This window comes from Polistes dominula, unplaced genomic scaffold (genome assembly GCF_049000335.1).
Source record: "Polistes dominula isolate Pdom_NZ unplaced genomic scaffold, Pdom_raw_medaka contig_373, whole genome shotgun sequence".
Taxonomy (NCBI): domain Eukaryota; kingdom Metazoa; phylum Arthropoda; class Insecta; order Hymenoptera; family Vespidae; genus Polistes; species Polistes dominula.
Window position 1 is genome coordinate 7,577,954 of NW_028300899.1, and position 13,119 is coordinate 7,591,072.

At 28.2% G+C, this 13,119-nt stretch overlaps 3 protein-coding genes and 1 long non-coding RNA gene across 10 annotated transcripts; 3 read left to right on the top strand and 1 right to left on the bottom strand.

Annotated features, from left to right (window-relative positions):
• The first annotated feature begins 128 nt into the window (after positions 1-128).
• Positions 129-4,491, top strand: Pdxk (pyridoxal kinase). 4 transcript variants are annotated; one of them, XR_001475906.2, is made up of 10 exons: positions 129-489; positions 580-679; positions 805-948; positions 1,017-1,137; positions 1,236-1,378; positions 1,611-1,790; positions 1,862-1,997; positions 2,286-2,472; positions 4,269-4,359; positions 4,444-4,491. XR_001475906.2 is itself a non-coding variant. In XM_089179477.1 (7 exons), exons 1-7 carry the CDS (start codon positions 397-399, stop codon positions 1,969-1,971), a joined length of 891 nt encoding a protein of 296 aa, XP_089035603.1. In that variant the 5' UTR covers positions 131-396; the 3' UTR covers positions 1,972-2,285. The 4 variants fall into 4 exon arrangements, 1 of the variants encoding a protein (XP_089035603.1); XR_001475907.2 differs by having other exon boundaries at positions 130-489; positions 1,862-2,026; XR_016178884.1 differs by lacking the exons at positions 4,269-4,359; positions 4,444-4,491 and adding an exon at positions 3,842-4,005 and having other exon boundaries at positions 131-489; positions 1,862-2,180.
• Positions 3,235-8,838, bottom strand: RpIII128 (RNA polymerase III subunit RpIII128). Its single transcript, XM_015323392.2, is given in 16 exon segments — positions 3,235-3,729; positions 3,840-3,895; positions 3,898-3,969; positions 4,038-4,202; positions 4,309-5,145; positions 5,235-5,374; positions 5,461-5,738; positions 5,801-6,001; positions 6,111-6,224; positions 6,295-6,480; positions 6,561-6,666; positions 6,738-6,895; positions 6,981-7,272; positions 7,337-7,513; positions 7,625-7,779; positions 8,617-8,838. Coding segments are annotated over 16 exon segments (3,399 nt in total). The 5' UTR covers positions 8,695-8,838; the 3' UTR covers positions 3,235-3,345.
• A 65-nt stretch (positions 8,839-8,903) lies between these two features.
• Positions 8,904-9,367, top strand: LOC107067681 (uncharacterized). Its single transcript, XR_001475909.2, has 2 exons — positions 8,904-9,062; positions 9,140-9,367. It is a non-coding gene; the product is annotated as an uncharacterized LOC107067681 (long non-coding RNA).
• An 871-nt stretch (positions 9,368-10,238) lies between these two features.
• Positions 10,239-13,017, top strand: LOC107067740 (isovaleryl-CoA dehydrogenase, mitochondrial). Of its 4 annotated transcripts, XM_089179275.1 has the most exons (9): positions 10,382-10,559; positions 11,026-11,069; positions 11,214-11,305; positions 11,389-11,610; positions 11,680-12,007; positions 12,086-12,179; positions 12,262-12,352; positions 12,437-12,605; positions 12,692-13,017. In XM_089179275.1, exons 1-9 carry the CDS (start codon positions 10,543-10,545, stop codon positions 12,826-12,828), a joined length of 1,194 nt encoding a protein of 397 aa, XP_089035401.1. In that variant the 5' UTR covers positions 10,382-10,542; the 3' UTR covers positions 12,829-13,017. The 4 variants fall into 4 exon arrangements, with proteins under 4 accessions (XP_015179007.1, XP_089035400.1, XP_089035401.1 ...); XM_015323521.2 differs by lacking the exon at positions 11,026-11,069 and having other exon boundaries at positions 10,239-10,559; positions 11,216-11,305; XM_089179274.1 differs by having other exon boundaries at positions 10,380-10,559; positions 11,026-11,305.
• Positions 13,018-13,119: the final 102 nt, after the last annotated feature.

Consider the following 13,119-nt stretch of genomic DNA (forward strand, 5'->3'; position numbering starts at 1 on the left):
TTATGCTATATCATTGCATTATTTTTAATCGTATTACATTTAATCCATGTTAATTATTATTATTTAATTTATAATTTATGTTATCAATATTATAATACAAAAACTAAGAGAGATTGATTTTAATATTCTTCGGTGAGTAAAAATATAAAAAACGAACTGACAAATAAAATAGTGCGCCTTCTTACTTACGATCAGTAAAGTAGGAATCTTTAATACCGTTAAAAATACCTTAATCGTTTCTTATGGTAATTTCATTTTTTTCTTCCTAATGCTACATATGTGCAATTCTTCTAATCAACGAAAAATAAAAGCTCGTGATTATTTCTTATCTTATATCAGTAGATTTAGTATATCGACAATATTCGTTAAAAGAATCTTGAGTATAAAAGTAGAAATATGAATTCGAAAAAAAGTCCTCGGATTCTCTCGATCCAAAGTCATGTAGTTTCAGGATATGTTGGTAATAAAAGTGCTACATTTCCTCTGCAAGTAAATACAAAATTTAATTATTATTTAAAGTAAAAATTTATTTATTTTCTAGATTTATTTCTAAAAAATGTAATTGATTTCTTTTTTTAGTTATTGGGCTTTGAAGTAGATGCCATCAACTCTGTTCAATTATCAAATCATACAGGATATAAAGTTATTAAAGGCCAAGTACTTAATGATAAAGATATAGGTAAAAACAATTTTACAGTAATAAGCTTTATTATTTGTTGTGTATAGAATATAAGTATAATCAAAAATATATGTTTTCTATAATATTATATTATCTAATATAAAAAATATATATTTATATTTTAGATGAATTGGTAGATGGTTTGGCGGAAAATAATTTGAATCATTATACTCATCTACTAACAGGATATGTAGGATCTGCATCATTTTTAAAAAGAATAGCTGCACTGGTTCAAACTTTAAAACGCAAAAATCCTAATCTCATATATGGTATAATTATTTGTTTCATATTTATTCATTATAACTAATAACAATGAATTATTAATGATTATTTGTAGTATGCGATCCTGTTATGGGTGATAATGGTCATATGTACGTTCCTAAAGAATTAAAGGATATTTACAAAAATGACATAGTTCCACTGGCAGATATTGTAACTCCAAATCAATTTGAGACGGAGTATGTACAAATTTAAATATATATTCACCCTTTAATAATATTTAATCATCGACAATCACACTTTCTTTTTATTATGAACGGTATGTGTGTTGTTATAGATTGTTAACAGGTAGAAGCGCTAATAGTTTAAATGAGTTGCAAACTATTATAAAAGAGTTACATAAAATGGGACCACAAACTGTAGCCGTATCATCTGTAGAAATGAATAATAGAGTAATAGCAGTAATCAGTTCATTGAAAGGTAATTTAAACGCTTTAATGTTCAGCATTTGTCCAATTTGTGACACTAACATGGTGCCAACGGACAGTATAGTGTCGAATAATTTATATATTAAGAATTATTATTAATTAATTTCTTTATATTTATAAATGTACTGAAGTAAAACTTCTTATTTGTATATACAATGTAAAATAAGTTTTACTTCTCCCATTTGTATTCATTGACAAGTATAATGCATACTTTTCATTTACAGATGATATATTGCTTAAAATTGATATTCCAAAGATACCATCAACCTTTACTGGTTCTGGTGATTTATTTGCTGCTTTATTTCTCGCTCATACATATCTACAAGAGGATATCAAAACTGCCACTGAAAAGACAATAAATTCTTTACAAGGTGTTCTTTGTGAAACTTTTAAATCATTCCAAGGTAAAATTTATATTTAACTCTGTTTCTTTAACTAAAATATTCATATATGTCTTTAATTATTTAATTTTCAGAATATAAAGACGATGGGGCACAATTTGCACAAAAAATAGAATTACGCTTGATACAAAGTAAAAGGCACATAGAAAATCCAGAAATTAAATTACGTGCTGAATTTCTATGATGACGAATTTATTACAAAGAATAATTGTATATATATATATAATTATATATCGCACGTATATATATTTACACATGTTCTTAAATTTAAACTATTATTTTATTTTGATTTTAATGCTATGATAATATTAATAAATACAAGAACAATATATCATAGAGAATGTTTTTATATATTATAGACTATTAAAGATTAATAATGGATTTAGATAAAATGTAAAAATTAAAAAAGAGAAGATATTTTATTATTATACTTACAATAAATGAAAAATTATTTAAAGCATGTATATACAAAAATAAAAATAAAATATTTATAAATAGGATTCGTGAAAAAGTTGAGTTGCTGGACTGACTGGACAGGAACTCGAAACCAGGGATCTTTTACTTTCAAGTGACTGCTCTTATCCATTGAGCTATCCAGGGCCAACCGTCCAATCCTTTCACAAATGTCTATTTAATAGATTTGGCATGAAGGCACTCGTCCCATGATCTACTGTCTCTTTAAAAGGTAATAAACAACCTTGCCGATCCTTTTAGCATACGTTTTCCGTACACAGATTTATACAACTCGTTCCAACCCAACAATGCGCTGGTATCTTTAAAGTCGTGGATCCAATGATTTACTAATAGCTTATCGTTTCTACTGAAGTATAAAAAGTTGTCTTCACATTATTCATCTTCCATCGCATTCTTTAAGCGATTTCTTAACGCCTATTTGTTGCCTAACGTAAATAATCTTAATTTCTTTAATTTTGCCTTCCTTAATTCTATTAATTTTATTAAATTGATCTGTTCATATGTATAATTAATAGTTTCTTCTTCTTTAGTTATTTTGTTTTTGTCTATACGTTTCTGCTCTGAATATTTTCTTCTTTGTGTTGTGTTTTCAACGATCGTTTCGTCCAATTCTTCATAACCGATCTCTTGCTCTTCCTCACTACTTTCAAACGTTAACTTAATTTAAGCCATTATTTTAGTCTCTTTACTTACTTTCATCACTTCACCGTCTAATTATTTTATTGTTACATCACACTACCGATTGTTCGACGACTTTTTATTATCATTCACGCCTAGTCAACTTACCTCACGTAATACTCGACTTTCACACAATTGACTTAAAACAACTTCATTTTATACGACTTAATACTGCACTCATGAGATTTATTCTCTTCGCATAATTTTGGCTAAAAAAAGACTAAAGAGAGGTTAGAGAAAGGGATATATATATAAAGAAATTATAGTGCATATCTATGTTAAATTGTAGTCATAATTAGTGGAAAAAAATATGTTTATGAAATCAATTAGATATACATCGTACATTGGATTATACAAAACAAATGCATTTGTTTTATTTGCAAATGATCATAAATTATAATTATGTTTAATCACAATAATGCTTCAATGTTAAACGAGGTACAATATTCATAGATTGCAATTCTTGGAACAGTAATTTGCAAGCGTATGGCATGGAAATAGTTGAAACACAAGTGCTAGATCTGCAACTATGACAATAACCGCTGTATGCCATTAGACCACACTTATTACAAATATCAACATCAAACGCATCACTTGATATCATCAGTCTTTCCACTAACATCATACTAGCTCCGTAGCCGATCAGGCAATCACGTTCCATTTCACCTAAACGTAAACCACCTTCTTTAGAACGACCTTCTGTCGGTTGACGCGTTAGGACTGCTCTGGGTCCACGAGCTCGAGCATGCATTTTGTCCTGTACCATATGTTTGAGTTTCTGATAAAATATCTGTTCGAGAAAAAAATAAAAATTTTTAATATTGAATAAATAATATTTATACAATTATAAAAAGTTATTTATAAAAATAAAAATAAAATATTTTATATTAGATATCTTACAGGGCCAGAATAAATGTACGCTTCAAGTGGTTCACCAGTAGTTCCAGAGTAAAAAAGTCCTTTCCCATGTAATTGAAACCATTATTAATGAGTTCCTCACGTAGATCTTCAATTTTGGAACCACCAAATGCTACGAATATAATTTATAATTATTTACAATACTTAATCATTGTAACTTTTGTTTTTATATAAATTCACCTGTTCCATAATGAAATTTTCCTTCAAGAACGCCTGCTTTACTAGCAAGCAATTCTAGTAATTTTCCAACAGTCATACGGGATGGAAAACCATGAGGATTCATTATCATATCAGGAACTATACCACAATCGTTAAATGGCATATCTTCTTGTTCGACTATTAAACCTATGTGGAAATACATTATATAATTATTAAATAAAAAATTGCAATGAAAAATATTTCTTATTTTAGGTAAATAAGAAGGAAAAAGAAATAAAGAATGAGATTGTACCCGTTACTCCTTTTTGTCCGTGACGACTACTAAATTTATCGCCTACTTCAGGTCTCCGAGTTTGTCTTAACAATAGCTTTATTAAAAATACTTCTTCTGCATTACTAGTAATCATAACTTTTTCTACATAAGCAGGAACTGGACCTTTGAATAGAAGAGGAGTATCACGATATTCTGTTTCATTTTGGGCATTAGCAGGATTAACTACATCGGCGGTGGATGGCGTAGATTTATTTACCATTACTTTTCTATTTTCTACCATTTCACCCGGAGCAGCAATCCCATCGCTGTCAATGATCTCGTGCTTCCATACTGGTTTTTTTGTATTTGAATCGACTAATGGACCCATTATTCTATCAAACGTTTGATTAGAGTATTTTTTTAAATTACATTTAGCACTTCGATATACTAAGCATCTTCCATATCCTCTATCAATAGAAGCTTTATTTAAAATTAAAGCATCCTCAATGTCATATCCACTGTAAGACATAACAGCTACTATTGCATTTTGGCCAGCAGGTAACTTGTCATAATTAATTAAATCTATTGTACGTGTCTTAACCATTGGTACATGTGGATATGCTAAAGTATACAGAAGAGTATCAATGCGATTGCATTGATTGTAACCAATAAATCCCATAGCTTGTTTACCCATAGCACATTGGTAAGTGTTTCTTGGACTTTGGTTATGATGCGGATATGGTATTAAACCGGCACAAGCTCCCAATAATGTAAAAGGTTCAATCTCTAAATGTGTCGTGTTTGCGTTTATATGTTTTTCGTCAAATGCTATAAGACTATCATTTTCTTCATTCACATCTAAATATTCAATGTAACCTGCAAGTAAGAATATTAAATATAAAATTAGAACATTTGAACATAATTTATTTATTTTAATTTCTGAGTTACATTTACACTGTACTTACCCTTTACTAAAAAGTCTTCAAATCTCATTACTTTTCTTTCCAACAATTGAATATGATTAGACGTAACAAGTGGTTGTCCATTTTTTACGATTATATACGGCCTACATAAACGGCCTCCATCAGAACTAATATGAATGCATCTGTAAAAAAGACATTAGATTATGTTGTAATAGTAAAGAAATATAACTAATAATAATAAGAATGAGAACAAAAATTTTAGGTATACCTATGTTGACGTTGCGTATATATGGAAACAAAATTATTTACTTGACCGCGTCTGCGTAAAAATCTGAACGTATCAACAAGTCTTTGATGATCTCGCACGATGCCCAAAATATTTCCGTTTAAACATACTATATAACTACGTTTATCATAGATAGCTTCTCCACCAAGAACATTAATCTTTTCAATTCCGAGATTGTATATTAAGTTTGTAATGGGTTTTGCATCTACTTCCGTGGTAATATGTGTCATAAGAGCTAAGTTTTTAACCAATCCGCAACTCTGTTGAAATAAATCATATGAAAAATAATGAAATATAAATTATGATAAAAGATATTTTTTACCTCTCCTTCAGGTGTGTCGCTTGGACATAACATTCCGTATTGAGACGGTTGCAAAGATCTAGGACCAGAAACTTTTCTACTTTTTTCAAACTGTGAGTTAACACGTGTCATCATACCAAGTGCTGAAATATATGATAATCTTGACAAAACTTGAGTTACTCCATGGCGTTCCATTCTGAATCTTTTAATAATCCAATTGCCCTACAAATTTAAATATATTTCGATACTGACCATTTTTGTTCATGTATTAGTAAATTATTAAAATTAATTAAATATTTATAAATTAAATTAATAATAAATTATAACTTACAGATGCTATAGCAAATGCTAAACCATTTGTTATTTGATCTTGTCTCATATGTTTTACAATATCAAATTGGGCCGCTTTAACTTTTGGTATATTTTTATCAGCAATTTGCTTTAACTGCAAACAAACAAAAGTGGTAATATGTAAATATTTTTTTCACAGGATAAAAAAATAATGTTAAACATACCTCTCGATTAAATCTTTTAAATAAATCCTCAAACATAAGAGATAAAAGGGAACCAGCCAATTCCAAACGTTTGTTACCATAATAATCCCTATCATCTAAAAGACTTCTATCATTTTGCACTTGTATGACTTTGCGAATCATCAAGCCTAGATAAATGGCTTTCAATGTTAAATCGAAATTATCGACCTATATTTTCATACAATTTTCCATTTTTTAAATAGATATTTTCAATAAATATACTATAAACATATTCTAAAAATACTTACAGGAACATGAGATAAAACATTGGTAGCTAAAATATCCTTTATCTCATCAGTAAGATTACCTTTGATTAAGGGATATCTTTTTTGCTTTCTTTTATTACTCAAATATCTAACAAGAAAGAAAAATAATTAGATTCATTTTTTATATTATGTTAATTTAATGTTATTGTAAATAAAAACCTTAAAGCCTGATTTTGAGAGAAAACGTTTAACGTATGACATTCTTCTAAACTTAAAGCAAATTTTGTCATATATTCTTCTTCGGCTCCAATAAATTGCATTATTTCTAGATCACTTACTATTCCCATTGCCTTCATTACCACTGAAACAGGTATATCCTAAAAAATAAAATTAATTATTAGTCATTTTTATTTTTCATCAACGCGAATGTATATTATTCATTATAATTTTTTATTTATTTACATCTTGAAAAATATTATGCCTCATGTAATACTTTCCGTTTTTACCAACTACAGTAGTTTTGGTTTTTCTTTCTTGCGTGGAACTATTAACAAACGCTATTGTACACCCTTTATTATCTTCTTCTACAATGATTCTATTTCTAAGCATTTGCTCTTGAATGAGTATAACTTTTTCTTGACCGTTAATAATGAAATAACCACCAGGATCATGTGGACACTCATTTATATTAGACATTTGAAATGGAGTTTTATTAGTTAATACGCAATTGGAACTCCTAAGCATAATTGGCATTCTGAAAACAAATATTCAACCTAGTATCTCTAATAATGTACTTTTAACCATAAAAAAAAAAATACCTTCCAATCGTTAAATTATTTCTAATAATGGGTTGATGTCCTCTGATATATTCTATGTCTACGGTAATCGGTGCTGAGTAATTTAAGTCTCGTAATCTACATTCATGTGGTGTTGTAGTTCGAACTACACCAAAACCATCCTCTACATCCGGAGTACCAACGTGTACGTCCAAGTACCTAGGAATAAAATTTGAGCAAATTAAATAAAAGATTAGTAACCAAAATATTATTTATTATTATTAAAACATTGGAATAATAATAATTATTATTATTATTAAAAATACTTACTTAACATAAAACAAAGGGTCGGCATCGCTTATCATTTTTTCATTAGTTTTAACAATCTTTTTTATTTCAACATTTATAAAATAATTAAACGAATCTATATGTTGCTTGACTAAACCTTTTCCTTCTAAAAAAGCGGGTACTAATTTCCATTTATTCTACAAATATAAATATCAAATGAAATTTATTTTAATTATTATTGTTATTATTGCTACACATTTATCAGGTCAATCCAAAAGTTAGTGCACATTTTTGTGAAATTTTTAAATAGTGTAAATAAAACGCAATTTAACATTTTAATCAATGATATATTTTCCTCCGCTATTTACAATTTCTTACCATGTTATAGGTAGCTTTTTAATTCCATTTTTGTAGAAAGAATCTGGTTTTGATGCAAAAAAAACTTCAAAGTTAATTTTGTAGAATCTGTTTAGAATTAAGCTTTTTCCCTAGTAAAAAATTTTGTAAATCATGAAATAAGTAAAAATCACTTGGGGTAATATTCGGGGAGTAAGCAGGATACAGCAAAAGTTTCCAATTAAATGACTGACTCCACAAGATTTTTAAGAACGTCGCTATCAAAATTAACAGGATGTCCTGAACGGAGCCTATCATAAATGCTGTAAATCATTTTTGAGCAGTTCTTACACTGACAGTATGTCCACAATGTACACTATTAATTTTTATCACTGCAGATTTGGCAGATTCGCCACACGAAAATAAAAAATATAATACAGCACGTTTGTATTGATTATCGATATTCATTTTTAATGGGTACTAATTGCGTCTGATTTTAAAAATTTTCGGCAGGTTGGAAATCTTATTGGTCTAGAAGTGAATCATAGTGAATCCCATGCATGCTATTAATGCGCACGAAGTTATGGATTGACCTGGTCATTTTTTCAATACAATTAATATAATTAATTACAGTTACAAATAAATAAATAAAAATGTATTTCAAAATACTACTTAATAAAACATAACCTCTTTAATACCTGTATTGGTTTTACAACATTGTTAAATTGTTTTTCTGACATCTTATCCTTCGTATTGCTAAATTTTACTTCACCCATGTTTTATTTTTCAAGTACAACTAATATATTTCATTTAATAGTCAGTAAGTTAGAAATTCAAGTTTAGTACGGTAAAAAAGTATTTTTGTACCACGGAGCTTAGATACCAGGACTGACCAGGAAGGCGATCGACATAGGAAAATATCTAGTAAGGATCCTGTAGGAGGGATGCGCCATACATATTCAGTTCATGTGCCATTGGCTGAAAATTTTGGGGGACCTCATCCGATCCAACCCGCAGCCATGTTTATCTTTAGTATATATTAACGGCTGTGGTTAGTTTAAGTTTGGAATACTTATAATTTTTATTGCGATATTTATGTTTAATTATTTTTTTTTTTTTTTTTTTTTAGTAGTTTTCTATAAGTGTAAGTTTAATTTACTCATTTAATAGTTACAAGTATAAATGTACAAACTTAACCTATAACTTATCGTTTGTTTACAGACTTATTGTTTGTGATGAATAATCATGGTTCGACAGTGTATTCTTAATTACTGAAAAGTTCAACAAGAACTACGCACGACCGTAAATACCTTATACCATCGCGTAGGTATAATCACTAAAATTTACAAAATTTTAAGCAAACCAATCTCAGTTCGAGTAAAACTATGATCATGTATCACATTGAGAAATAAAAATGTGTTAAAATAAATCTATTATTTAATTGTTTTATATATTTGTCTTATTATTCTTCTTATTATTATTAATATAATATATATAGTAGATAATTATATTTATCAAAATTGTATAAATTCCTACAAATTGTTTTGAAATTTCAAAATACTGTAATGCCTTTTATCAAATCAAACTTAATTAAGTCTTTCTTATTGAATTTATAATAATTTTCTCGTGTAACCTATTCTATTTGAATATAAATTTTTAATTATCATTAAATATAGTTCATTTTTTTCTGTATTTGATGCAATTCATTATTTCATAATTATTTCAATGTTTGAATCATTCGCGCGCAAAATTGAGTTCCGGTCCCCCAGCAATGTACATGGCGCATCCCTCCTACAGGATCCCTAATCCTACAGATTTTTTTACATGAAAAGTGGTCTTGCGGTCTTCTATATACTTCTATATTCTTTGGTGCTACAACTCAACGTATTTCTATAAATATTTTGAAGATAATTATTTATCACTTATTGATAACATAATATTAAAAATAATCTTATATAAATTCTAATATACAAAATAATAATTATATAATATATACCGAGAGAATGACTATAATACAAATAGAAAATTATATATATATATATATATATATATATATATATATATATATATATATATATATATATACATATATGTTAACTGTACATACAATAAATAATAAATATGCATGTTAATTTATTATTATTATATGCATTATAAATATATAGAATATACATTTTTATTATCATATTTATTATAAATAAGTTCATTATTTCCTTTAAAATAATGATCTTATGTTGTATATTTTTCTTGTGTTTTATATTCATCCCTATTTCATTCTTTTTCTTTTTTTTTTAAATATTAGATGAACAACCTTGTTTTTTTTAAACGCAGTTTTTAAATTTGTCGTTTTAAACACTTTTTTAAACGTTAGTATTGTGAATATTTTTGAATAGATAACTCAAATTGTCCTCAGTTGCGCAATACTTTTGTAAATAAGAAGACGAGTTAGTACGTTGTCTGTTTAACAGACCAGCACCTATCAATAAGTTCTTGATTTTGGAAAATGTGGCACTTTAATTTATTAAAAAGAGTACGGCTTGATAAATCAATAAAATCTGTGTATGGATGTCATGTTAAATATTCAACAAGATATTATAAAATAGATGATAATGTCATCGGATTAAATGAATCGCAGAAAGAGGTTAGTTAATTTTACTTTTTAATGATGATAACAAGAAAAAAAACGACTCACAGTTAGCATGTCACTACTAATTCAAAAGTTACTCGATTATTAATCGTTCGATATAAATCGAGATTGATTTTTCAAATAGCCTTCCACCAAATTATCGAACTAGTGGCTCGCTCTAACGGAAAAATGTAATAATTAATTTTTTAACACTTAACGTACGGGCCCCTTAGTTTTACGTTTTTCCTTTGTGACTTCCTAGGACGGGCCACGTAAATCTAAGTTTTTCCTTGAATTTTTAGTATGTTGCATTAGGGTTTTCTTTTATGCACATTGTTATTTCTTCATGATACCATCAGTTACAGATATAAATACCGTTATAAAATATTATAAGAAATTTAATTGATTTAATAAAATTACAACGCTTTAAATCCATACATTCATGTTTATTTAATTCTCCTGAAAAATGCCCGGAAACTAGAAAAGACAGAGCTGATTCGACCCGTCCCTTAAGTGTTAAGTTTAAGTTAAGTAAAATTTACTTTAATATGCCCCTTACATTAAGCAATTTTTGTTACAAGCATGCATATAGAAGTATCAATGCCATGGCGCATATTAGCACATTTATTTTATTATTTAATTTGATCTTATATTTTTATTTATTTCTTCAGCTTCGCAATTTGGTTTTTAATTTTGCTCAAAAAGAATTGGCTCCAAAAGCTGCAGAAATCGACAAAGAAAATAATTTTACCGAACTCAGAGTAGGTATTATTAATTTTTTATAATTAGTAACGTATTTTATAATACAAATTAATTAAATACCGAATTTATACGTATTCTTTAGACATTTTGGAAAAAACTAGGCAATTTGGGTCTATTAGGAATAACAGCTGATGCAAATTATGGGGGAACTGGTGGTTCGTATCTCGATCACGTAATAGTTATGGAAGAAATAAGTAGAGCATGTGCAGCTATTGGGCTTAGTTATGGTGCGCATTCGAATTTGTGTATTAATCAAATTAATCGAAATGGTACAAACGAACAGAAGCAGAAATATTTGCCAAAGGTAAATTCATTAATTATTAGGAAAATCTATTAATTATGTTAATAATTATAGTTATAAGTAATAATATAGTTGTGTAGTGGAGAACACATTGGTGCTTTGGCTATGTCAGAACCAGGATCTGGATCAGACGTCGTATCAATGAAATTAAAAGCCGAAAGAAAAGGCGATTGCTTTGTTTTAAACGGTAATAAATTCTGGATCACCAATGGCCCAGATGCTGATGTTCTTATAGTTTACGCTAAAACTAATCCAAACGCTTTGAAACCACAACATGGAGTCACAGCTTTTATAGTAGAACGAGGAATGGAAGGTTTCAGTGCAGCTCCAAAATTAAATAAATTTGGTATGCGAGGATCGAACACATCGGAATTAATTTTCGAGGATTGTAAAGTTCCTGGTATATCATTTAAAATACTTTTCTATACAAATTTTAATCCAATTAATATAAATTAATATTTAATCCATATTTTTGCAGTGGAAAATGTACTAGGTGAATTAAACAAAGGAATATATGTACTTTTCAGTGGTTTGGATTTGGAACGTTTAATCTTAGCAGGTGGTCCTGTAGGGTAAGAACAAGATGATTATACAATTTTTTAATGAAATTTTTTATATTGTTCATAATATAAATGTACTTTTATTTTTTTGTAGTTTACTTCAAGCTTGTTGCGATGTATCATTCGAATATGCGCACACTAGGAAACAATTTGGAAAATATATATCTGAATTTCAATTGATACAGGTATCATCTACAATATACAAAAAAGAACAGTGTAAAATAATTTAAAAAAGCGTGTAATTAAATTTGTTGTATTAAAATTTACAGAAAAAAATCGCGGATATGTACACAACCCTAAACGCAAGTAGAAGTTATTTGTATTCTGTTGCAAGGTCTTGCGATACAGGCCACATAAATCGCAAGGATTGCGCTGCAGTGATACTTTACTGCGCTGAGAATGCAACGAAGGCTGCTCTAGATGCTATACAAATACTTGGTAATTGTTCTTTTTCAATTAACTTATTCTATAACATCTATGACACCTGTTTTATGAATTTAATTTTTATTTTTTATTAATTTTAGGTGGAAACGGATATATCAATGATTACCCTACTGGAAGATATTTAAGAGATGCCAAACTTTATGAAATTGGTGCAGGTACCAGTGAAATACGTAGAATGGTTATAAGTAAAGCAATTACCGAAGAATATTTACAATAATACGAGAGAGTTTGAGAGAAAATTTGTAGAATCTTTTACAAAATAGTTGTAACAATTTCCAAAGAGGAAAATAGCAAAAATTAATTAGAAGAATATCAAAATTGTGTAAAATAACATTCAGGGTTTACGTGGTTATTTTGACTTTAGCCACAATTAATAACGTTTTATTAAATTTGTCTACTATACCAATTTATTTTAGTTAATTTCCTATCTATATAAAATAAGTATTTTTATATATAAATAAATCAATCATTTGAGAAACATAACTTTGAATAATTAAAAAGTTATTTT

Bases quoted from the DNA above. Each gene is read 5' to 3' on its own strand.
- Pdxk (XM_089179477.1), top strand. From the start codon at position 397: ATGAATTCGAAAAAAAGTCCTCGGATTCTCTCGATCCAAAGTCATGTA. The intron at 1,379-1,610 runs GTAATTTAAACG...TTTCATTTACAG, and splicing joins AGTAATCAGTTCATTGAAAG to ATGATATATTGCTTAAAATT. The intron at 1,791-1,861 runs GTAAAATTTATA...TTTAATTTTCAG, and splicing joins AACTTTTAAATCATTCCAAG to AATATAAAGACGATGGGGCA.
- LOC107067740 (XM_089179274.1), top strand. The intron at 11,306-11,388 runs GTAGGTATTATT...CGTATTCTTTAG, and splicing joins ATAATTTTACCGAACTCAGA to ACATTTTGGAAAAAACTAGG. The intron at 12,008-12,085 runs GTATATCATTTA...ATATTTTTGCAG, and splicing joins CGAGGATTGTAAAGTTCCTG to TGGAAAATGTACTAGGTGAA.